The 27119-nt window shown below is 44.9% G+C and overlaps 2 protein-coding genes across 2 annotated transcripts in view; one reads left to right on the top strand and one right to left on the bottom strand.

Moving 5' to 3' along the window:
* Positions 1–2984, bottom strand: part of FSAF1 (40S small subunit processome assembly factor 1) — a 68940-nt gene extending 65956 nt beyond the window's left edge. Inside the window, exon 1 of the mRNA XM_077283280.1 lies at positions 2846–2984. Coding sequence (XP_077139395.1) covers positions 2846–2918 — 73 coding nt within the window. The 5' untranslated portion in view covers positions 2919–2984. The remainder of the gene's footprint in view (positions 1–2845) is intronic.
* Positions 2985–3103: 119 nt separating this feature from the next.
* GNPAT (glyceronephosphate O-acyltransferase) overlaps positions 3104–27119 on the top strand; it is a 229774-nt gene continuing 205758 nt past the window's right edge. The window contains exons 1-4 of the mRNA XM_077283278.1: positions 3104–3260; positions 6657–6848; positions 11560–11736; positions 11861–11990. Coding sequence (XP_077139393.1) covers positions 3231–3260; positions 6657–6848; positions 11560–11736; positions 11861–11990 — 529 coding nt within the window. The 5' untranslated portion in view covers positions 3104–3230. The remainder of the gene's footprint in view (positions 3261–6656; positions 6849–11559; positions 11737–11860; positions 11991–27119) is intronic.

Genomic DNA, 27119 nt, shown 5'->3' with positions numbered 1-27119 from the left:
ACACACAGAGCAGTACACAGAACGGGGGGCATTGCTGACCCCGTACACACAGAGCAGCACACAGAACGGGGGGCATTGCTGACCCCCGTACACACAGAGCAGCACACAGAACGGGGGGCATTGCTGACCCCCGTACACACAGAGCAGCACACAGAATGGGGGGCATTGCTGGCCCCCGTACACACAGAATGGGGGGCATTGCTGGCCCCCGTACACACAGAATGGGGGGCATTGCTGGCCCCCGTACACACAGAATGGGGGGCATTGCTGGCCCCCGTACACACAGAGCAGCACACAGAACGGGGGGCATTGCTGGCCCCCGTACACACAGAGCAGCACACAGAACGGGGGGCATTGCTGGCCCCCGTACACACAGAGCAGCACACAGAACGGGGGGCATTGCTGGCCCCCAGTACACACAGAGCAGTACACAGAACAGGGGGCATTGCTGACCCCGTACACACAGAGCAGCACACAGAACGGGGGGCATTGCTGACCCCCGTACACACAGAGCAGCACACAGAACGGGGGGCATTGCTGACCCCCGTACACACAGAGCAGCACACAGAACGGGGGGCATTGCTGACCCCCGTACACACAGAGCAGCACACAGAACGGGGGGCATTGCTGACCCCCGTACACACAGAGCAGCACACAGAATGGGGAGCATTGCTGGCCCCCGTACACACAGAATGGGGGGCATTGCTGGCCCCCGTACACACAGAGCAGCACACAGAACGGGGGGCATTGCTGACCCCGTACACACAGAGCAGCACACAGAACGGGGGGCATTGCTGACCCCGTACACACAGTGCAGCACACAATGGGGGGCATTGCTGGCCCCCGTACACACAGAGCAGCACACAATGGGGGGCATTGCTGACCCCCGTACACACAGAGCAGCACACAATGGGGGGCATTACTGACCCCCGTACACACAGAGCAGCACACAGAACGGGGGGCATTGCTGACCCCGTACACACAGAGCAGCACACAGAACGGGGGGCATTGCTGACCCCGTACACACAGTGCAGCACACAATGGGGGGCATTGCTGGCCCCCGTACACACAGAGCAGCACACAATGGGGGGCATTGCTGACCCCCGTACACACAGAGCAGGACACAATGGGGGGCATTACTGACCCCCGTACACACAGAGCAGCACACAATGGGGGGCATTGCTGACCCCCGTACACACAGAGCAGCACACAGAACGGGGGGCATTACTGACCCCCGTACAGACAGAGCAGCACACAATGGGGGGCATTACTGACCCCCGTACACACAGAGCAGCACACAGAACGGGGGGCATTGCTGACCCCGTACACACAGAGCAGCACACAGAACGGGGGGCATTGCTGGCCCCCGTACACACAGTGCAGCACACAATGGGGGGCATTGCTGGCCCCCGTACACACAGAGCAGCACACAATGGGGGGCATTGCTGACCCCCGTACACACAGAGCAGCACACAATGGGGGGCATTACTGACCCCCGTACACACAGAGCAGCACACAGAACGGGGGGCATTGCTGACCCCGTACACACAGAGCAGCACACAGAACGGGGGGCATTGCTGACCCCGTACACACAGTGCAGCACACAATGGGGGGCATTGCTGGCCCCCGTACACACAGAGCAGCACACAATGGGGGGCATTGCTGACCCCCGTACACACAGAGCAGGACACAATGGGGGGCATTACTGACCCCCGTACACACAGAGCAGCACACAATGGGGGGCATTGCTGACCCCCGTACACACAGAGCTGCACACAGAACGGGGGCATTGCTGACCCCGTACACACAGAGCAGCACACAGAATGGGGGGCATTGCTGGCCCCCGTACACACAGAATGGGGGGCATTGCTGGCCCCCAGTACACACAGAGCAGTACACAGAACAGGGGGCATTGCTGACCCCGTACACACAGAGCAGCACACAGAACGGGGGGCATTGCTGACCCCCGTACACACAGAGCAGCACACAGAACGGGGGGCATTGCTGACCCCCGTACACACAGAGCAGCACACAGAATGGGGGGCATTGCTGGCCCCCGTACACACAGAATGGGGGGCATTGCTGGCCCCCGTACACACAGAATGGGGGGCATTGCTGGCCCCCGTACACACAGAATGGGGGGCATTGCTGGCCCCCGTACACACAGAATGGGGGGCATTGCTGGCCCCCGTACACACAGAATGGGGGGCATTGCTGGCCCCCGTACACACAGAATGGGGGGCATTGCTGGCCCCCGTACACACAGAATGGGGGGCATTGCTGGCCCCCGTACACACAGAGCAGCACACAGAACGGGGGGCATTGCTGGCCCCCATACACACAGAGCAGCACACAGAACGGGGGGCATTGCTGACCCCCGTACACACAGAGCAGCACACAGAACGGGGGGCATTGCTGACCCCCGTACACACAGAGCAGCACACAGAACGGGGGGCATTGCTGACCCCCGTACACACAGAGCAGCACACAGAACGGGGGGCATTGCTGACCCCCGTACACACAGAGCAGCACACAGAACGGGGGGCATTGCTGGCCCCCGTACACACAGAGCAGCACACAGAATGGGGGGCATTGCTGGCCCCCGTACACACAGAATGGGGGGCATTGCTGGCCCCCGTACACACAGAGCAGCACACAATGGGGGGCATTGCTGACCCCCGTACACACAGAGCAGCACACAATGGGGGGCATTGCTGACCCCGTACAAACAATGCAGCACGGCACTGTGCCTGGCCAGCATTATCAGGGCGGCACTACACTCCGAGGGGCGTCGGAAACCCGTCTCCAACAGTTGGGGGTCGCAGCAGCTACAAGCCATCCTCACCGAAATCATACAGGTCTTGGAGCACGGACGCCAGCTGCTCCCGCACTGCACACACATGCTCGCCTTCCGCCATCCTCAGAGTCCGGGCACTCCGCTCTTCCTGCAGAATACACACGTGGAGACCGAGCTACCACAGCTGGGCGGAAGTGAAGCACGCAGGCAATACAGCATGGCCGGATGCGGCTTCCGTACAATCCAGCCGTACAATCCTTTAGCACAACACTGGCTTTGTCCTGCAAGGTTTCCGTAGCTGTCAAACTAGACCAGCCCGTATCAGTTCCGGTTCTGCCCGCCCCTTCCTGTGGTTCTGTGTAACCCGTTCTTACGTGTGGGGGCGACCCGGTGATGTCAGTGGGATAACACTTACTGCAGTTGGAGGGCACCTATGGCAGCAGCTATGGGCACCGCGTACTTAGTAAGTGGCATCTTCCTTACGTACAGGAGAATGGGGCGCGGCAGCTAGTAACACTGGCTGTAGGAGGCTCTGTGATAAATGCAGCAGGACCCCCGAGGGCAGAGCGTCCCACGGCTCTGCATACATCAGTGTGATCTCCATTACACCAGGCTCTGCACACAGTGTAGTAATGTATCCTATAGAATAATGGCCGCTGTCCCCGAATCCCATAAGGCCCTGCAGTAGTGTCACTTGCGCAGTTAGGGCCGCAGAGCCAACATGCCTAGGCCTCTTTCACACTAGCGTCGTGCACTGCAGGTCGCTATGCGTCGTTTGGTTGGAAAAACGCATACTGCAAAAGTGCTTGCAGGATGCGTTTTTCACCATTGATTTGCATTAGCGTCGCATTGCGACACTTTGCCACATGTCGCAACCGTCGTGCTGTGGCGGACCGTCGGCTGCAAAAAACATTACATGTAACGTTTTTTGCTGCCGACGGACCGCCATTTCCGACCGCGCATGCACGGCCGGAACTCCGCCCCCACCTCCTCGCACCTCACAATGGGGCGGCGGATGCGCTGGAAAAATGCATCCGCTGCCCCCGTTGTGCGGCGCATTCACTGCTAGCGTCGGTACGTCGGCCCGACGCAGTGCAACGGGCCGAGTACGACGCTAGTGTGAAAGTAGCCTTACTGGTACCGTGGATGTAGGCCACAGGCTGGGATGAGGGGGTCTCCGGGTGCCCGGCGGTGCTGCGTGGGTGTTCGTCGCTGCCCGGGGCTCTGCTGACATTTTGCAACAGGCACTTCCACGGTTCCATGTGCGGTGGTCTCCGGGAATATGGCTCTGGCAGCGCCGGACACCCACGCTGTACCGCTGGGCACCGGAGACACCCGCAGCACCGACCAGCAACCGCCGGACACCAGCAGCAGCACAAGACCCCCGCAGCGCACTGCACATCAGAGCCCCCCTCATCCCTGCCTGCAGCATCAGCCCCCTCCTGCCTCCACCAGCAGCGACACTGGGACCCCGCTTCACTCAGCCTCCACCCCGGGTAAGCAATAAGATGCAAGGATTATAAGAAGCACCACCTTTTTATTAAAACATATTTTTTAATTATTTTCTCCTCAAAATTTGTGGTGCATCTTAGAATCCGGAGTGTCTTATAATCAGAAAAATATGGTATGTTGGAAAACGCAAACCTGGGGAGACATGTCCGCTGCTCCTGTCAGCACCACTAAGCACACACAGATGTTAATTTCACCGCACTCCCGATGCGATAGCATCGGGCCCTTTTCTAGTGCATATATAATATACAGCAGTAATCAGGAGTCACAGGGTTCAGGTCCATTTCCCTTATTATGGCATGACATTGTCATTTCTATTTCTTAATCTGTGTCAAACGTGCGCAGTCACTTGTGGAGGCCACCTTACCATGGCACTAGCCCCTCGTGGTGTAGTCACCTTACCATGGCACTAGCCCCTCCTGGTGTAGTCACCTTACCATGGCACTAGCCCCTCCTGGTGTAGTCACCTTACCATGGCACTAGCCCCTCCTGGTGTAGTCACCTTACCATGGCACTAGCCCCTCCTGGTGTAGTCACCTTACCATGGCACTAGCCCCTCCTGGTGTAGTCACCTTACCATAGCACTAGCCCCTCCTGGTGTAGTCACCTTACCATAGCACTAGCCCCTCCTGGTGTAGTCACCTTACCATGGCACTAGCCCCTCCTGGTGTAGTCACCTTACCATGGCACTAGCCCCTCCTGGTGTAGTCACCTTACCATGGCACTAGCCCCTCCTGGTATAGTCACCTTACCATGGCACTAGCCCCTCCTGGTGTAGTCACCTTACCATGGCACTAGCCCCTCCTGGTGTAGCCACCTTACCATGGCACTAGCCCCTCCTGGTGTAGCCACCTTACCATGGCACTAGCCCCTCCTGGTATAGTCACCTTACCATGGCACTAGCCCCTCCTGGTGTAGTCGCCTTACCATGGCACTAGCCCCTCCTGGTGTAGTCGCCTTACCATGGCACTAGCCCCTCCTGGTGTAGCCGCCTTACCATGGCACTAGCCCCTCCTGGTGTAGCCACCTTACCATGGCACTAGCCCCTCCTGGTGTAGTCACCTTACCATGGCACTAGCCCCTCCTGGTGTAGTCACCTTACCATGGCACTAGCCCCTCCTGGTGTAGTCACTTTACCATGGCACTAGCCCCTCCTGGTGTAGTCACCTTACCATGGCACTACCCCCTCCTGGTGTAGTCACCTTACCATGGCACTAGCACACCATTGTTTTTCTTGTGAAATTCTCAATAAGTTTGATGTGTCACATGACCCTCATCGCACTGGAAAAAATAAAGTTGGATCCAAAATGATTGACTTCAAAATGGCCGCCATGGTCACCACATATCTTGAAAAGTTTTCCCCCTCCCATATACTAATGTGCCACAAACAGGAAGTTGATATCAATAAATAGCAAAACTCAAACTGGATATCCCCAGTGTGATCACTGTTGCAGCATATGACCACATTTTTGAGAAGAATATATCAAGCAAAACGGTTTGATCTCACCCATTATAAGACACTATTTTATAACAGAGGCCCATAACTTAGTCCCACCCGGAGCAGAGTTGACATAGTCTCCGCAAGAAATGGGTGAGATCTAACCATTTTGCTTGATATATTCTTCTCAAAAATGTGGCACTACTCCCAGGGTGATTGGAGTGTTACAATGGGTGCCCTGTCATTTAAATATCGGTTTTGTGGTCATATGCTGCAACAGTGATCACGCTGGGGATATCCAGTGTGAGTTTTGGGCTGATCTTCCTATAAATAATTGGAAAGGAGGAACAGAGTATTCCATCCTTTAATAAGGCGATTTGGCTGGTTTGTTTGATTGGATTTATCCCTGGTTTGTTGTTTTTTTTGGGGCCTCTGCTATTTTATGCTGCAGTATTTATATGCTGGTACACAGTTTATCTCAAATTGACCTAAGTAACTGAGGACAGCTGTACTAATGGTGATTGAAGATGCCTGACAGTACTCAAGCCATAAGGTGAAGGGCAAGCATAAGTGTCTGGTGCCCGACAAAACACTGTTACATATAGGGCAAAATGGACACCATTCAGCATCCCTAATGGTGATTTGATAGACTGGTTTTGGCTTGATATAGGTGAAGCAAGGGGTGGGTTGTTGTTTCTTCCTACTCGGAAGGGCCCAATATTTACCTCTATTGAAGCTGTGTTGTATGATACATTATAAAGACACAGATTAATATTATATTGTAGCATATATTATAAAATATATCACTTATTCATGGTCATGATATAGACCTACTATGGAGATGATCAGGAATGTCTGCGTTGTAGTTGCCATTTAATCATAAACTTACTATTTGTACCATTGCATTCACAGCAGAGGGAGTTCAGAAGCAAAAAAAGGGAGGTGTTTGAGGACATTCTGGAAGACCGACGTCAGTCCAGCGACCTGCGATATGCCATGAAATGTTTTTCACCTGTTATTTATAGGAGCCTTATCCCATGCAAACCAAGTGCCCTGAAAGCCATGGTGTTACAGTCTGACCAGTTACAATATGTTCTCAGACAGGTGAGAGGACAGCTGTTCAGCATTACATTGCACTGATTATTTTTACAGGAATGATTTTTCATGAGCTGTATGTGAATTCAGGTTTATCAATCAGTCTCAGTGACAAATTCAAGGATGTCGTCATCTGCCTGTACCACCTCTAACGTTTGGTGGAGGAGAGATAATGCTATGGGGTTGTTATTTCAGGGCTTGGTCTAGGCGTCTTCGTTCCAGTGGAGGGGAAACTTAAAGGGGTATTCCTATCTCCAAGATCCATGAAGTAGAAACAAAGCTCGCTGGACGGGAGAAATCCATAAATATCAACTACAAAACAATGACAGATGTATCATAGAAGTGGTGATATATATGTACATTGAGGGAAAAAATGGCAGACCATTCGGATTGTGCAGAGAAACCAAGAGAGGAAAAAACGAATATGTGGTCAAAAAATATTCCAAGACTTAAATAGAAAAGGATAGAACACCTTGATTAGAGCAATCTTGGTGAATGGTGGCACTACTACAAAGCGAGTGCCCACAGTTACATTTAATCTTAGCAGCACTCACAATTAATAAATGCACAGCAATAAATTGTAAAGAAAGATTCAAGGTCCAACAGGTAAGTAAAAAGCATCATATGATACACTGGATTAAATACAGATTACGGTAATTATGGCAGGACAGGTTGCCCAAGTAGTGCAGATAAGAAGTCCAGCAATATTATAAAAAACAGTGAAGTCAATACTATGTACCACCAATGTGGATCAATATACATGCTGGAACAGTGACAAAACATATATGGGACAAGATGAAAAAAAGCATGTGTGCCAAGAGATAAATCAATTAATGTGGGATTGAACAGCACAAGATGGGATATTAAACAGGAACAAATTAAAAATAGAATTTGTTTATGCAGTACACATACAGGTGCTTCTCACAAAATTAGAATATCATCAAAAAGTTAATTTATTTCAGTTCTCCAATACAAAAAGTGAAACTCTTACAGAGAGTCATTACAAACAGAGTGATCTATTTCAAGTCTTTATTTGTGTTAATGATTATGGCATCCTACTGTACCAGTTATGACTTGTAGTGTTCAAGATTATTGTACTTGTTTTTATTATGTATACCCCTCCTCACTTGTAAAGCGCCATGGAATAAATGGCGCTATAACAATAAATAATAATAATAATAATAATAATAATACAGCCAATGAAAACCCAAACATCATTATCTCAGTAAATTAGAATAGTTAACAAAAAACACCTACAAAGACTTCCTAAGCATTTAAAAAGGTCCCTTAGTCTGTTTCAGTAGGAGCCACAATAATGGGGAAGACTGCTGACTTGACAGATGTCCAGAAGGCAGTCATTGACACACTCCACAAGGAGGGTAAGCCACAAAAGGTCATTGCTAAAGAAGCTGGCTGTTCACAGACTGCTGTAGACAAGCATAATAATGGAAAGTTGAGTGGAAGTAAAAAGTGTGGTAGATAAAGGTGCACAAGCAACCGGGATAACCGCAGCATTGAAAATATTGCTTAGAAAAGGCCATTAAAAAATTTAGGGGAGGTTCACAAGGCGTGAACTGCTGCTGGAGTCATTGCTTCAAGAGCCACCGCACATGGACATGTCCAGGACAAGTGTCGCATTCCTTATGTCATGCCACTCATGACCAATAGACAATGCCAGAAGTGTCTTACCTTGGCCAAGGAAAAAAAGAACTGGACTGTTGATCCATCTTCCCATCTATTTTAACCATCTTCCCTGTCCCTGCTAAAGAAAAGCAGGCCCAAACCATGATGCTGCCACCACCTTGTTTGACAGTGGGGATGGTGTGTTCAGGGTGATGAGCTGTGTTGCCTTTATGCCAAACATATCGTTTGGCATTGTTGCCAAAAAGTTCGATTTTGGTTTCAACTGACCAGAGCACCTTCTTCCACATGTTTGGTGTGTCTCCCAGGTGGCTTGTTGTAAACTTTAAATGACACTTTTTATGGATATCTTTTGAGAAATGGCTTTCTTCTTGCCACTCTTCCATTAAGGCCAGATTTGTGCAGTGTACGACTGATTGTTGTCCTATGCACAGACTGTCCCACCTCAGCTGTAGATCTCTGCAGTTCATCCAGAGTGATCATGGGCCTCTTGGCTGCATCTCTGATCAGTCTTCTCCTTGTTTGAGATGAAAGTTTAGAGGGACGGCCGAGTCTTAGTAGATTTGAAGTGGTATGATACTCTTTCCATTTCAATATGATGGCTTGCACAGTGCTCCTTGGGATGTTTAATGTTTTGGAAATCATTTTGTATCCAAATCCGGCTTTAAACTTCCCCACAACAGTATCACGGACCTGCCTGTTGTGTTCCTTGGTCTTCATGATGCTCTCTGTGCTTCAAACAGAACCCTGAGACTATCACAGAGCAGGTGCATTTATACTGAGACTTGATTACACATAGGTGGTTTATATTTATCATCATTAGGCATTTAGGACAACATTGGATCATTCAGAGATCCACAATGAACTTCTGGAGTGAGTTTGCTGCACTGAAAGTATAGGGGCAGAATAATATTGCACGCCCCACATTTCAGTTTTAGAATTTCCCCAGAAATTTAAAATAACCAATAAATTTCATTCAGCTTCATAATTGTGTTCCTCTTGTTGTTGATTCTTCACCAAAAATTTACATTTGGTATCTTTATGTTTGAAGCATGATATGTGGGGAAAGGTTGAAAAGTTCCAGGGAGCAGAATACTTTCGCAAGGCACTGTACATCACTCCGTTTGTAATGATTCTATATAATATATGAGTTTCACTTTTTGTATTTATTTCAGTTCGTCAATTAACGTTTTGATTATATTCTAATTTTTTTAGATGCACCTAAATACGTCACTCAAAACGTGTGATCTGAAGATGTAAATGAGAGACAGATTGTAGCCAGTGTGCAAAAGGCATAAGAGAGAGGAAATGTATATTACCTGAGTGAGTGATCAGCTGTGCAAGTGCGGCGCACACCCCACGCGCATTTCAGAACTCGTCCTTCATTAGGGGGTGATGTCCAGGCTGAATCACAGAGTTTAAAAATGTGTGGCCAGCCAATAGGATGGGACCGGGGAAATCGCTGCATGTGCCTTTAGGAGGACACAGACGTTGCCGACCCCCGCATCATGTGACCGATGAAATCGCAGCACATATGACGTGATACAGGGGGCGGTCAACAGCCGGGACGCAAGCGGCTCATGCGCGCGCATCCAGTCCGATCGCAAGGGCAGAGGAACCAAAAGAAAGGCCACTTGAAGGAGTATGTGGCATACAGGTGCAATGGGGAAGGAGCACATGCTGCCGGAATTGTGTACACATAATATACAGCTCACCAACAACAACTAACTTGTATAGACAATTGGAGCAATAGAACAAGGACTATAAAATATGTGAAGTGGGATGAATGAGAGTATGAATAAAAGTGAAACAAAAATGAACATAAAATAATAAATAGTGGGCATAATTGCAAGATGAGCATGTATGAAGTGACAATCTGGTGTATGTATAAAGGTTACATTCATCAGTGTTTGGCCAGGTGTGCGACCGGGAGGGGGTGTGATAGGGGTAACCTATTTAATAATTTAATAACGAATTATACTTGTATCACTTTATACTTCTTCTCATCAGATTCTCCCCTCACTCTTCTTACCCCTATCACATGCATTGGATACCCCCTTTGTTATGAATAGATATGCCCACACTGCTTGTTCAGTCTACTACAGGGTGGTTTGGTTACCCTCCATTTCCCCTTTCTCACATCTGGCCAAACATCGAGCACTCTCTTTGTAGTTGTGCCACCATTCACCAAGTTTGTCGTGGTTTTTCCCCAATATGTAGTAGGTATAATAATAATATTAAGAAATACCTCCAATTAGAAATGTAGTATAGTTCTTCTCATTTGCTTGTCGCTTAACCCCATGTACAGGGCAATAGCTGAGGTTTCCATGGTTACGTTCTAACGATTCCCCTTGAGAAAGCGGGTTCATTCGCCCGCGAAACGCGCGTCGGGGACTGTTGGGGTATCCACACCTGGCCTTAGACTCCTCTACCCCTGTCCGTGGTAAGCATTATGCATTCCCAAATTGATAATATGATGTGTTGATAAAATGACTGCAGGGCTATGCAGCTTGCCATTGATGTGCGATCTATGACTGCACTTGCACCTTATTGAATATAACATTTGCACAAATATGGGCAGGTAGAACTATTGGAGTCTTTTTCCTCATGGTATTCTTTCCTGCAATTAATCTTGAAATGTTTTGATTACTTTCACTTAGTGTTAAATTTTTGTGGACTTCTGTTAATAAAAATGTTTCTATTTTTTATATACCTGATTGCTCCTTAATCTATTTTATACAATTCTAGTTATATATCCACAGTATATTGATTTTGCTTTTTATTTTGTGTACTATTTGCTAGTGTTCTTGATGCTTTGGTATCTTATTCCAGCAGTAAAGTGGTGTCATTACTGAGATTCTTTAGTTTGTACGGTATTCTAAGAGCGTACTGATGACAAACGGTTGAATATTGCCATGATTGTGTATCTTGGGGATCAATATTGTCACATAGTATTATTGATGCTCCATATTTTTTCCCGAGCACATGGTGTGATACCAAACCCATTTGAGGAACAAAGGTTACCTTAAATTACTATTGTGTAGTGCGTATTCTCATTTCTAGCATTGTTTGTCTGCAGATTAGTTTGGAATCTGGAGATTCACTTGATGTTATTCAGGATCAAGCTACTGAGATTCTTGACGAAATGGGTCAAAACTTAAATCTGGCTGCAATCAGAATGTTTGCTCTCACCCTGAGCAAGATCTTCAAAAGGCTTTTCCATAAAGTTTGTGTCAATGAGGAAGGCATCCAGAGAGTAAGTACGGAGATTCACAGCCGTGACAAATGCCAGGGGGAATTCCACATTTGGAGTACACCCAACCTTTTAATTGACCTAAGTTACTGTATTAAAATGTATGAATTTGTTATATATTCTGCAGTTGGGCCAAGCTATTCAGGAGCATCCGGTGGTGCTGCTGCCCAGCCATCGGAGCTACATTGACTTCTTGCTGATGTCATACATCCTGTACACATATGATCTGGCGCTTCCCGTTATTGCAGCTGGAATGGGTAAGTCCACATCTGGCTGGTGTGTTGGGTCACTAACATTACCACGTATGTTAGATGGATGTACACAACTTCTTACTCCTTTTTCTACGGTCTGTGTCATCTCCTATATTTTTCAGTTGGCAAGCCTCTTGTCCTGTTGGCATGAACAGGCTGCAGATGGCGAGATCTGTAACAATTCACATTTTCACCTCCCCCATTGAAACACTTTGCATCGGTACCAAGGTTCCTAACTTCCTTGACTTGCACAAATGGAGGAAGCTGACTGGTGTGTCTTGTCGCGTGCTCCTCCTTATGCAGCCATCCATCGGACTGAAGGCTTGCCCAACAAGAGCGTGTGGCTGCACAAATCTGAATAATGGAACTTAGGGGGAAAAAAGATCTTTTACTACGTTGCATATATTGATCAGTAATGCACTTTTTTTTTTAATATCAGTACCTCTTTCACCCGTTTGTGCACCCTGATGTATGTCAGGCTTCACATGTATGGAGCCCACTCCGTACAGGTCAGAGGCCGGCTGTGATATACATCTAGCATCCGCCCGTAACAGCAGCGATTGGCACTAGCCTCTGTCATTGCTGGCACAATCCCTGGTGCAAATATTGTCCAGCTCCCATCAGTCCCCAATGACTCAACTATGAAGGTTTTATGAGTTAAAATGGCAGCCAGAGGCCTACTGCAGACCCTGTTGACGCCATCTTGGTACTCCTCTCAAGGTTAGATATAGCTTGAGCTTCAGAAGAGATCGCATATTATATATGATATATATATATACATATATATAACTCAACCTCGTTTTTCCCAGTTTTAAAATAAAAGAACATTATTTATGAAAATACTTAACACCTTCCCTATATTTAACATAAGTTTACATATGAAGGGGTTCCTCCCGAATAACATAATGATACGTCATGGCGATCATGCAGGCCCAGGAGCACGATCGCCGCCACTGGGAGCTCAGCACTGCCAGGAATTTTGCCCACCCAGCCCTGAGCCATAGCAAACCAAGCATTTGTAAGGCAGGGAGGACGCTCCCTCTCCCTTTAGATCGGCGACCTCCATGTCAGCCGGCTATGGGAGGGGGGGGCAAACCTGTTAGACCATGCTCTTTGTCACTGCAGCACTGACATGTATAATTCTTAGCAATGCATTAAACCAGAAATCTGACTAATAAAAGTTAAAGTCCCATAGAGTGACTAGGTAAAAAAAATATATATATAAAACTATTAAAAAAAAAAATTATAAAGTAATGAAAAAATATTAAACCAATTAAGTAGGTATATTTATGTAAATAAAATAAAAAAAATACACATATTTGGAATCACTGCGTCCAGAATGATCCGACCTATAAGCTGTCACACTATTTAACCCCTTCAGTGGTCTTCGTAAAAAAAATAAATAAAAAATGTGGAAGCTACTGCTTTTTAGTCATACCAGCCGAATAAGTGGAATAAAACACAATCAAAAAGTCCAATGTATATAAAAATAACATAGCTCAAAACTTTATCTTGTCCCTCAAAAGCATGTCTCCATACAGCTCTGTTAGCTGAGAAATGTAAGAATATAATGATGCAATATAATGTAATAATGCAAAAACAATAATTTTTCTATAAAACACAGTACTTTGCGGACCAAATGGGGGTCCATCTTATAGTCTGAATTTACAGTAGCTTACCAGGGGGCGCGACAGTGGACCAGGGTCACAGGAGGCAGGGTCGCTGCTGCAGGAAGCCAGCGATTGCAGGAGTAAGGCGATGTTCTTGGCCTCAGGCTGGAAGGAGAGGCTTTCCCGGTGGTGTGAGTATGCGAGCCCTGGACTTCAAGACAATGTCCGAGACGGGAGAAGAGTCCATTGATTTCCTGGCGGTGGGCTTCAGGAAAATTGGACCCGGCGCATGCACAGATTGAGATCTTGGCTCAATAACGAGTGGCTGCTGCCTGCTTCGTGCAACCGCGACCCTGTCTCCTAAAATCCCGGTAAGCCACATTTTGATTATTAGACATAACCCCATTTACCTCCTAAATTTTTTGGGAAAAAGTTTGTGTTATAATACGAAAAATACAGTAGTTTTTATTGTGCAACAGCAACAAAACATTAAAAAATAATATAAATGTGGTATGACGGTAATCGTACTGATTCGAAGAATTATGCTACCTTATCAATTTTATCATATGGCGAATGGCAAAAAAAAGGAGAAAAGAAAAAAAAAACAATTTGTGAATTGTTGTTTTTGTTCATTTTGGGTCCCATAAATTGGACTAGAAAGCGTTCAAAAACTATCATGTGACCGAAAATGTTACCAATAAAAACATCAACTCATCCTGCGGAAAACAAGACATGACTCTGTCGCAGATATATATAGAAAAATTGTAGCTCTCTAAATATGATGATGCAAAAACTTTATTTTGCAAAGAAAAGTGTCTTTTGGTGCCTAACAGCCTAACATAATTATACAGCACGAGGAACGGCGTAACATATAAAACCAGTTCTTGACCTACTGTTGATTTGTTCATTGTGCCTTCCAAAGATCGCAATAAGACTCAGCTCAAATTTATCTGCGCTTTTAGCTGAGCACTTACACCGGGGTTTCTCTATAAATCTTTATCCAAGAAGTATCGTTTCTCCTTGTGGAGAGTGACCTGTTAAGCATGCTGAGGTGAGGAGACTTAAAGCCGCAGTGCTCCTCTGGGAAATATGCAAATTGTCTATTCAGAGAGGAAGAGGACTAGAACTCTAGCGCCACCTATTGGATGTAGCAATCCTAACAGTCAATGTTGACCCTTTAACGAGTCTTGTCACATGACTTAGGATAATAGCCAAACCAGAATCTCAAATGCAGACACTGTGTTTCGGAACCCCCGAAACACAGTGTCTGCAAATTGAGATTCTGGTTTGGCTCACATTATCACATTAATATATTTCTTTTATGTTTTGGCCCTTTTATGCAATAAAAATTATTTTATAGAAAAAAGAATGATGAGCTTTATGGTAGTTTGTTGCGGGACAAGATGACATTTTCAGAGATACCATTTTTGTTTACATTTGAACGCATTTTATTCCACGTTTTGTTCGGCGGTATGATGATAAAACCAGGCAAAAAAACTGTTTTAGTTTTTTTACGGTGAAAGGGTTAACTAGTTGGACAGTTTTATAGGGTCGTTCCAGACATGGCAATACCAAATATGTTTAAACCATATACCGCAATTAGAACATAAAACATAATATATTACAACAGTGTGCATGATAAGCCATATAAAATAGATGGACACTCCCAACATGAAGTATACCACTGAAAATATGGAGTTATGAGTTCATACTTATATATTCAATACATTTTCTTAAATCATAAAAAAGATGGCAAAAATACGTCCACATATAATGATAAAATAACTAGCGATGGGTTTCATAAAGGCATCTATTCCACATATGAATAAAAGAGAAGGAAGAAAATATCATGAAAAAAGATCATAGTAACAAAGTGCTTATTAGTGATATACTGTATAGTGGTATCAAGGTTAATATACATATGCCTATTCAGCAGAAAGGTATCCATTGTATGTATAGCGACCATTATTATATATCTTCAAGATCTATGTACTGATAATGCTAGACAAGAACAACAGTAACCTACATTAACCTACATAGGAAATGATAGAAATTTCTTACCCATGTCTCTCTGTGGGACACAATTCCTGCAGCCCCAATGCGCGTTTCACGTGGGCTTCCTCGGAGGGCTGCGACATGCTGTTTCGGTCTTTAGACTTTCATCATGGAAACACTAGTTAAACTCAAATTAATTCAGAGAGATTCAGACATATAGTATATATGTATCCGGCTCTTTTTTATTTCAAGCATATGCTTGTATCGAAACAGGAGGTGAGCCTATTACTGCCCTCAGGATAGCACTTCTTATCGCTGTGATGACCAGACACTATCTGTGCATCTGGTTATATTCAGGAGTGCCATTCTTCTTTCTAAGCTTTTATAGTGACCATTACAGGTGTATGACTTTCTGACATGTTATTCGGCACATGCGTAGTATCACATGTGCCGGAACCTACATAATTTCTGGCAAACTCAATGATGTGACGGGTCAAGGGGAAATCTCCTGTGATGTCAATGGCCCCCAACATCTATATGGCTGTCCTGGAGGGCGAACACGTTTATGGGTCGCGGTTCTGGGGCTGTGTCAGGGGCTGGCGGCGCTACATCGACAACATTTTCTTGATATGGGATGGTGATCGTAACGAACTTGAGCAGTTCCATGCCTATTTGAATAATGTGCATCCTGGGTTGGGGTTCAATATGGAGTGCTCGCAGTCCAAGATGCAATTTTTGGACACTTGTGTTTATAAGTCTGACGGTCTCCTGCATACTGATTTGTTTGTTAAGCATACAGACAGAAACAATCTGCTGCATTTTTCTAGTGAACATCCACGCCGCATGGTGGAGTCCCTGCCATGGAGCCAATTGTTGCGAGTTAGAAGAATTGTCTCCAGTGATACTCGAGTTGACGAAAGATTGAATGAAATGTGCCAAAAATTTCTTGCTAGGGGGTATCCCAGGACTGATTTGGATAAATTTAAAACCAGAGCCCTATCCAAAGAGCGGGGTGAGCTTTTGAACCCTAAGGTGGCGGTTATGGCAAATAGGAGAATTCCGTTTGTTACGGCTTACAATGGCTTTAGCAACCGGATTTCTGATGTCATACGGAAGCATTGGCCACTGCTTAGCAGAGGACATACCAACGTTCGTGAATTTCAGCTACCCCCTCTACTCTCCTATAGGAGAAATAGAAATATTAGGGATGAGCTGGTGGTATCTGATATTGGTAGCTCCAAAAAGGACCTACAGACTACTCTGAGTCGCCCGAGTCTGGGGAATTTCCCTTGCCTCAATTGTGCATGTTGCAATAACATGGTAAAGGGAGCGTCTTTTTGTCATCCCCACACGGGTAGAAGGTATGAGATACGAAGACGATATACATGTAAAAGCAGTTTTGCCGTCTATGTCCTTAGCTGTCCATGTGGTCTCTACTATGTTGGGGAGACCACAATGGAAGTTAGGGCTAGGATCAGCAAACATAAAAGTACTATTAGAACTAAACGTACTGAACTTCCGGTACCTAGACATTTCCATGAAATGGGACATTCAGTTAATCAGCTCAGATATAGGATTATAGATGATGTTCCTGTGCCTAGGCGAGGTGGAGACCGGGTTTCCATTTTGAAAAAGAAGGAGCTCAAATGGATATTTGAGCTCGATACGCTCTTTCCAAGAGGTATGAATATTGAGTATCAACAGAGTTGTCTCCTATAGCGTCCGTTTGGGTTGGTTGCGGCTCTTCATTGGTGTAGTGTTTTTAACCATATTATTGTTTTCGATTATTGTTTTCTGTTTTTAATCTTTAGTGATAAATGATAAAGATAAATGTTATTTTGTACAATACCCCTTATGATCGGGTATCCTCTTTTACTCCCACTCTTCTATGGTGTATGGGAGTGGTGAGATTGAGCATCCCTGTATCTCCCGGATATGATGTATTTCACATAGTTGAGATATATGATAGGTACCTCGATTGCCGTCATATATTTAGATATACAATTCCGGTATCCTATATCCACCTTTGCTAGGTAGTTATTTTGTTGGAATAGAATGGTATATAGATATATATCTCATGTCGCGATTTGGTCATATTTATTGTTAGATGTGATATATGATGTATGTTGTGATATTCTTGCATCTGTCATATCTGCTTCGCTATCACTGTGTATATTGTGCGATCGGAACAGTTTTCCCCCTTTTTTCAATATATCGTTACAGGGTCGGATTAAGGTCCAAGGAATAAGAGGATATTGTATAATGTTAATTAATATATGTTGAATATTGGGCATAATCTATAATGGATCCGGAGCTATATCCATCTATATGTACCTATACATCATCTGATTCTGGAGGTTAAAGATATCTCTGGCGGTCCTATCTGTTTACATGGGCACACAAAGGAAAAATCTATATTGTCACGAATGCAGTATGACATGTGGATTGGAGCTGGGACTCGTGTGCTGGGTTCTATTGAGACTACGATACTGCGGACATGCGCACTAGAGCATCGATATTGGACTGTGATGTGTGGATCTAAAACAAGGACATGCGCATTGGTGGACTGCATCCGGACCTGCGCAATGATGAGCGCTATGGAGTACAGCGCTCACAATGATCTTTTCCTACGGCGACGCATGTGGAGGCCTGGATTGGGACTCTGGTGGGAGGATCCTTTGTTGGGACATGCGCGGTGTTGGTGACGCTTGGGGGTTTGTGCGGTGGTGGGCGCTGCCTGTTGGACACGGTGTGGTCACATGGGGCCGGCGCTGTTGTCTGATTGGGCTGCGCCTGTCCTGCACATACCCATGGAGTCATGGCGACGGCCGATGCATGGTCCTGATAGGATGATGCAGTATGTTTACATCTGGGAAGCCGGGAGTGTTTATATTGTATTTATGAGTTGGTATACGATTAGGGGAGCGATCGAGGGGTGTTGTTTTACATGTGGGTAGGTGATATAGGGATTGTTTAATGTATGGCATTGATTTTATTTATTTCTGTGAAGCTTTTAATATTGGTGTTTTTTTCTACCTGATCATGACACTCCTATTGGTTACTTGTTAACTATGGGGGTGGTCCTAATGATATATAATCAACATGTTAGGGCATGCTAGGCTATGGGTTGAACTAGATGGACTTAAAGTCTTCCTTCAACCTTAATAACTATGTAACTATGTATATAATGGTGGTTAAAATGTGACTGTACTGTGCTTGAAAAAGGTCCTCGGACCGAAACGTTGCCACAGGAGGCAGAATAAAGTGTGTTGTTGCTTAACACTTCCTGATGTGGCGCTGTCCTTCTCTTCAAATTTTTATAATGGCCCCCATGTGTCAATACTGGGGGCAATTAGTGATGCTTCGGAACGCATCGCTTCACAGGCATGCAAACTGGCAAAACTCCATATTTAAAATATATGAACGATAACCCCAAAACTTTTTCTCCAAACATGGCTAGTGGTTGGGTGAATCCATGTATTGTCAAAAAAATCATAATGACAAACAAAAACATTCAAATGACCCTGATCAAAAGTTTACATACCCCATTTCTTAATACCGTGTATTGCCCCCTCTAACATCAATGACAGCTTGAAGTCTTTTGTGGTAGTTGTGGATGAGGTTCTTTATTTTCTCAGATGGTAAACCTGCCCACTGTTCTTGGCAAAAAGCCTCCAGTTCCTGTAAATTTCTGGGTTGTCTAGCATGAACTGCGCGCTTGAGATCTCCCCAGAGTGGCTCAATGATATTGAGGTCAGGAGACTGAAATGCCCACTCCAGAACCTTCACTTTGTTCTGCTGTAGCCAATGACAGGTCGACTTGGCCTTGTGTTTTGGATCGTTGTCAAATTGAAACGTCCAAGTGCGTCCCATGCGCAGCTTCCGGGCTGATGATTGCAAATTTCCCTCTAGTATTTGCTGACAACGTGCTGCATTCATCTTTCCTTCAATTTTGACCTAGTTTCCTGCACCTTTGTAGCTCACACATCTCCAAAACATCAGCGATCCACCTCCATGCTTTACAGTAGGAATGGTGTTCCTTTCATCATAGGCCTTGTTGACCTCTCTACAAATGTATCGTTTATGGTTGTGGCCAAAAAGTTCAATTTTGGTGTCATCACTCCAAATTACCTTGTTCCAGAAGTTTTGAGGCTTGTCTCTGTGGTGTTTTGTGTATTGTAGGTGAGATACTGTGTGGCATTTGCGCAGTAATGTCTTTCTTCTGGCGACTCAACCAGACCATGCAACCCATTTTTCTTCAAGTGCCTCCTTATTGTATATCTTGAAACTGCTACACCGCTAGTTTTCAGAGAGTCCATTATGGGCGGGGTGAGTCCATGATGGTCATATGGGCGGGGTTTTCTGGTGTTTGATTCACCCTTTCCTTACCCGCTGGCTGCAATATTGGATTGAAGTTCATTCTCTGTCCTCCAGAGTACACGCCAGCGCAAGGCAATATTGTCTTGCGCTGGCGTGTACTCCGGAGGACAGAGAATGAACTTCAATCCAATATTGCGGCCAGCATGCAGCCAGCGGGTAAGGAAAGGGTGAATCAAACACCCGAAAACCCCGCCCATATGACCCCAAACTGGTCCCGCCAAATTCAGGTGACAGGTTCCCTTTAACTTTTGTGCATGTTATCAGGTCAAAATCACCAGGGTATGTAAACTTATGATCAGGGTCATTTGGATGTTTTGGGTTGTCATTATTATTTAAAAACAGAAAACACAGTAGTTTGACAATAAATGGCCTCACCCAACCACTAACCATGAGTTGAGAAAAAGTTTTGGAGTTATCATTCATATTCTCTGAAAAAAAGGCCAAGAAAGCAAAATTGACACAGACAAGAATGACACAGCATGTGCGTACGATCTCACACTGACGCTCCTTTTCCTTCATTTGTATACACGATTATTTTTCGATTGAAGATATCTCGTTGATATTTCTTAATTTTACTTGAGACTATGTCTTTCTCCCACTTCTGCAGTGCCATATCCAAGTCACCCTTACGTTTCACAACCATCTCCAGAGTCAGTTGTTTATCTCATCCTGAATGGTACTTAGTTCAATAATCCACTAATCCACCTGTCCCCCCCGCTATTCCCCGGCCTCTCCCCTCAGTCAATCCCTGCACTGGCTCCCCATTACCCAAAGACTCCAGTTCAAAACCCTAACCATGGCACTCAAAGCCATCCACAAGCTGTGTCCTCCATAAATCTGTGACCTTGTCTCCCAGTACTTACCTGCACGCGACCTCCGATCCTCACAAGATTTCCTTCTCTACTCCCCTCTTATCTCCTCTTCCCACAATCGCATAGAAGATTTCTCCCGCGTATCACCCCTACTCTGGAACTCTCTACCACAACATATCACACTCTCTCCTACCACGGAAACCTTCAAAAAGAACCTGAAGACCTACCTCTTCCGACAAGCCTACAACCTGCAGTAACCACCGATCAACCAAAAGACTGCATGACCAGCTGTACCCTCACCTGCTGTATCCTCACCTATCCCTTGTAGATTGGTGAACAATGTACTTATTTTTATTATGTAGACCCCTCCTCACATGGAATAAATGACGCTATAATAATAAATAATAATAATATCCAGTTCATTAAGAATATTCTCATTAGACTTTATTAAATGTTATATGAACCCTTTAGAACATTGGAAATCAATCTGCTCCCACTGATTTTTAAACAACTCATCTTCACTAGAAAAGGAGGGAAAAACGTGTGTATGTAAACCTCTGGGGATCAACCCACAGGATACATATGTCTACAAAACAGCCTTGTTCCACCATATGCCTATTAATTAATTCTGTAAATTTGTTAGTTAGTTCTGTAGTGTCTCTAGATTTAGAATCTAAAAGAAAACCTGGGCACTCACTAAAAACCTTACCCAGTTGCGTAAGCCAAAACCCCCATACTTCTTTGGAGTGAGGAGACAAAAGTGAGGCTGATAGTCCTGTGGTGATTGCCTGGTATGCAGGAATCTGGTGCCTGCTATTTCATTTACATCTGCTGACGGCCTGAAAGAATTTAAAATCACAGATTATATGTCTTGCAATACAACATTTGTGGTATAATATGTTACATGCACTTGTGGACCAGTATATATTGGTCTTACATTTCGTGAACTACGGATACAAAGTCGTGAATATGTAAGGGATATCATGGCCACTCGCGATGTGGATGACTTGACGACGCTAATGACGACCTCCAGGCATTTCAAGACACACCACAGTTGCAACCCCAAACATCATAGGCTATGTGCACACTTTGCTGATTTTTCTCGTTTTTTCGGCGGTTTTCCGCTGCAAAAACGCTAACATTAAGCATCCTATCATTTTTAATGCATTCCCCAATTTTTGTGCACATGTTGCGTTTTTTTTCTGCGATAAAAACGCATCGCGGAAAAAAACGCAGCATGTTCATTAATTTTGCTGATTTCCCACTATATTATTGCGTTGGGGAGCTTCGGAAAAAAATGTGAAAAATCCGCACAAAAAAATGCATGAAAAAAACGTGAAAAATACGCTTGCGGATTTCCTGTGAAAGTAGTCCGGATTTGCTCTGGAAAATTCTGCACACTTTCCTGAACGTGGGCACATAGCCTCAAATTTGGGGTTACCAGTAGGATACATAATGGTACAAGACAAGGGGACATGAAAAGTCTGCTAGCACAGAGAGAGTGCAGATGGATTACAGTTTTGGGTAGTATGGTACCAAATGGCCTGAATGAACAATTAGGCTTTGTTCCATTTTTGTAAACATTTTTATCTCTGGATCTAATTTTAACGTGTGTGTTTTTCCTTTATTGCTTTTAGTTGTCATGAAAAAAAAATTCTTGATGACTCTTGAACATACAGTATATACTGTATATATACTAGATGGTGGCCCGATTCTAACGAATCGGGTATTCTAGAATCTGTATGTAGTTTATTTATGAAGATTTAAGAATAATGCAATGAATACACAGGATTCGGCCGGCCGGGCGCGACCAATCAGCGACGCATGGTTCAAATCCCGTGTCAATTCGCATCCGGACTGCGCCTGTCGCTGATTGATTGTTCACGCCAGCTCCAGGTTTTTGAGGACCTTAGGCAAAAGAGCCTCAGTGGCCCCCCCCTTTAACACATACAACGATTCATGATGCACATATGCAGCAGAGAAATATAGCACAGCCACGTAGCATATAACACAGCCCACGTAGCATATAACACAGCCCACGTAGCATATAGCACAGCCACGTAGCATATAACACAGCCACGTAGTATATTGCACAGCCATGTAGTATAATGCACAGCCACGTAAGTATATAACACAGCCCACGTAGTTATATTGCACACCCACGCAAACACGGAGAGAACATACAAACTCTTTGCATATGTTGTCCTTGGTGGGGTTTGAACCCAGGACTCCAGCGCTGCAAGGCTGCTGTGCTAACCACTGCGCCACCGTGCTGCCCCTAGAGGGTATCTGCCAGAGGGTATCTGCCAGAGGGTATCTGCCAGTCTCCTAATTAGTGGTAAGTCTCAGTAGCAGATCATATCATCAATAAACAATGGATATAAGTGGTATTACTGACAATGAAATGTTATTGTGCATCAAGTGAGATGCAATTTCATATACACGATAGATCCATCCAGAGCTCTGTCATACCCACAATGTGATAGCTCGGACCCCCACATCAAAGGAGTAAGCACACAAGCACACAAACAGATTGTACTACTCAGGTGGACCATGTAGTGTGAGATTCAAGAAGTATCCACTTATCCGAATTCTTTAATACTCATCCCTTGTCCCAACACTTCCCCCCCCTTTTTACCTTTCTTGGGGGTTCATCAGGTGACTATGCATTGAGGAGACCTGGATGGGTCCATGAGCTAATTAAAGGTGTCAATTCAACCCTGAAAAATAGTCTCTTTGCCCAGAGATACACACACCATGTCACAGCCCCCCCGAGGAAATCCACGCGAAACGCGCATTGGGGCTACGTGCATTGTGTCCCACAGGGAGAGACATGGGTAAGAAATTTCTATCTTTTTCTATATACCGTAGGTTGATTATTGTTGGTTCTTGTCTAGCAGTATTAATACTTAGACTTTGCAGACATATAATAATGGTCGCTATACATACAATGGATACCTTTCTGCTGAATAGGCATGTTGTATATTAACTTTGATACCATCATATATCACTAATAAGCACTGGCACTTTATATATTTGGTACTATGATCTTTTTCATGATATTTTCTTCCTTCTCCGTTATTCATATGTGGAATAGATGCCTTTATGACCTGAGTTCCCATCGTTAGTTGTGTTATCATTATATGTAGATGTATTTTTGCCAACTTTTTTGTGACTTAATAAAATGTATTCAATATGTCAGTATGAACTTATGACACTATATTTTCAGTTGGATACCAAATATGCGTACTTTTTTTATTTTTACTTTTACATAAATGTATTTATTGGATTTATTGGAAAGGTTTTTATTGTATTGAAGTTTGTTTTGTTATTTATTTTGTGATTTTAAAAAAAAATGTATTTTTTACAATTTTTATTAACTTTTTTTTAATTTTCCCTTTTGTACATTGTCCAAGGATGGGACATCAACTTTATACTTACAGATCGCTGACCCAATGATCTGCATTGCTTCTGCGTTTGCATTAAATCAGTGTCTCACATGCAGAGAGGAGGCGTGTTAGCTCCTGCTCTGAGCATGAGCTGACAGGCCACCATCCCTGGGTGACCCTGCTGCCATCTTTCGGCCCAAGGGCCTCCATGTAGACCATCGGCAATCTCGTTGTGCTGATAGGAGCACAGAGGGAGCTCCTTCCTTCTGTGATGCCTCCCGATGTTGTTGTCACTATTGACAGAGACATTGAAGGGGTTGCTGCAGGGTGTCAGTTCCCATATAGAGCTCACACCCATACTTGATCTCAGCGGCGCGCATGCTGAGCGCTGCCATAATCATCACACTGTTGATATACGGGGCATGTCAGGAAGGGGATAAGAGCATAAAAATTAAAAGTTTGAAAATTATGAATTTTTCGCCAAAATTCCAAAATGTTTTCAAATATACACAAAAAACATCGGCCTAAATTTACCACTATCATGAAGTACAATGTGTTGCAAAAAAACCCAATCTACAAATCAGTGGGATCCATTGAAGCGTTCCAGAGTTATTACCTCATAAAGTGACAGTGGTCAGAATTGTAAAAATTGGCCTGGTCAGGAAGGTGAAAGCAGGCTCAGGGTTGAAGGGGCTAAAGCGTAACCATCTTTTATTTTTATTTTATAAATCAATAGTGCAAAGGAAAATAATCATCTTTGTGATATGTTTTTTCAGAAAAATCAGACATTATCAAAATGTTCAAATCAAGGGTAAAATCTGTATTTAAGTGAAGACAGATTCACGTTACTGAGATCCGATTTCTCTGATCAGATATGTTACAAAGTTGCTTATTTTCATGTGTACTATTGAATTATGAACTGAAAGTGGAAATAACATTTACTTTTTGAAGTTGATGTGATCACATTCATAAAGGTGCAGTTTATCCAATTGTAAATGATATTTGCATTTTTTCAGTCACCACAGTGTCCCACCTCTCCATCCCCCAAAATCCTATGAATATTGATCAATGAATTATATTTACACAAAATATTACCAATAAAAATGTCACCTCCGCACACAAAAAATAAGCACAGTGCTTCACTGACGTACAAAATAAAAGATATCATCTGGTTCCGAGGAGCTTAATGTTTTCCTGTTTTTTTTATAAGCTGGTATTAATAGGACCTGGTCAGTGCTGGATTATTGGACAAGAGTAAAAATAAATTCTATGAAGTCCACTTTTACAGCATGACAATAAAATATGCTAATAGAAATGCGCTAGTATCACTTTAATAAGGAATGTCTCACTTATTGTGTTTTTTGCTTTGTCTTATTCTTAAAAGGGTATTTCCTTCTATAGGATCCTATCCCAATATAGAGTAGGTATAATAATAATATTAGCAAATACCTCCAATTAGAAATGTAGTATAGTTTCCAGTTCACCACCTGACAGCACCATTGGAGGACGTCATTCTTACCCTCAGTGGGACAGGAACAACAAGCACTTAAAAGGACCCTCCCCTTACCACCCACCAGTATTTTTCCTGTCCCACTGCAGATAGGAACGGCGAGCGTGTCCTCGGACGGTGCTATGCAGATGGTGAGGATCAGGGGGCCCAGCCTTTCCCTTCCCACCGCAAGAGATCTGCTGCTGATACCTGCACTGGGGGGTCCCTCAGCCTCCCCAGTGTAGCGCTGCTTCTGGGGTCAGATCTGCTTCCTCCTCTCTGGGGGCTCTCGGACCGAGCACCATGCTGCGGAGGTGCGTAGAGCGAACGCTTCACTTCCGGCCGCGTCACTTCCGGCTGCGATGGCCACATCGTCTCCAGGATTCCAGTCTGCTGGGTAGTGGCAGATCTCAGCGGCTGCGCCGGCCTCATGGAGAGGCCTTGTCAGAGCCCGGTCACGCCGTGCGGGGCGCGGTCGAGGATGAGCAGGATCAACCAGGTAAAAAACAGATATAAAGGGGGAGGTTGCTGCATTTACCGCCGGCCATCCTGAAATAGGAGCACTCGGTCAGAGTACTCTGTGAGATGGCGGACACAGCCAAACCTGAGGGACCAGAGCTAAGCCAGGGGGCACGTGAGTAGGTTACTCACAGGAAGCCATACCACAATGCCATTTGTTATCCCCTATACACTCGGAGATAATACTGAAATCTGTGTGTTTTTAGGGAGAGCCACCCACCCCTTCAGCAGAGAAAAAGAAATCCGGGAAGAGTAAATGTCCCATTTGCGCTGCTAGATTGCCAGAGAACTGGCGGAAACCGCTCTGTAAAGCCTGCACGTTTAAAATCGTCGGAGGGGAGCAAACTTCGTTAATGACCAACATGAGGTCAATGATAAGACAGGAGGTTCAGGCTTCCATCTCGAGTCTGAATCTCCCTCGGACCAGCCAAGCGGAACCACAGAGATCGCGGAAGAGACTTAGGGAATCTAGCCCCTCCTCGGATGATGATGCTTCCGAGGATTCGGATCAGGAAGAAAGGGAAGATTCAATGGGGAGAGGGAAGAAATATCTCTTCTCAGCAGCGGATACGGATGAGCTTCTAAATGCAGTGCGAAACACTATGCAGTTGCAGGACACTCCCGAGGAAGTCTCTATACAGGATGAAATGTTTGGCGGTCTGCGTTCCCAGGTCAACAGAGTCTCTCCTGTTAATAACCACATCTGTTCCATGATCTTAGAAGAGTGTCAGGAAGCGGAGAAAAGGCCAGTGGTACCGAGAGACTTTAGGCTCCGATTGCCTTTCAATTGAAGATATAAAGACTTGGGATGATGTACCCAAGATAGATGTGCTATTGGCCAAAGTGGTGAAAAAGACGGCGATTCCATTCGAGTACTCCTCCGGACTGAAGGAACCAATGGATCGCAAGGCAGATGGACTGCTTAGGAGAGCTTGGGAGTC

The sequence above is a fragment of the Ranitomeya variabilis genome, chromosome 2 (assembly GCF_051348905.1).
Source record: "Ranitomeya variabilis isolate aRanVar5 chromosome 2, aRanVar5.hap1, whole genome shotgun sequence".
Classification (NCBI taxonomy): Eukaryota; Metazoa; Chordata; class Amphibia; order Anura; family Dendrobatidae; genus Ranitomeya; species Ranitomeya variabilis.
This window is presented reverse-complemented; position numbering and strand designations above follow the sequence as displayed.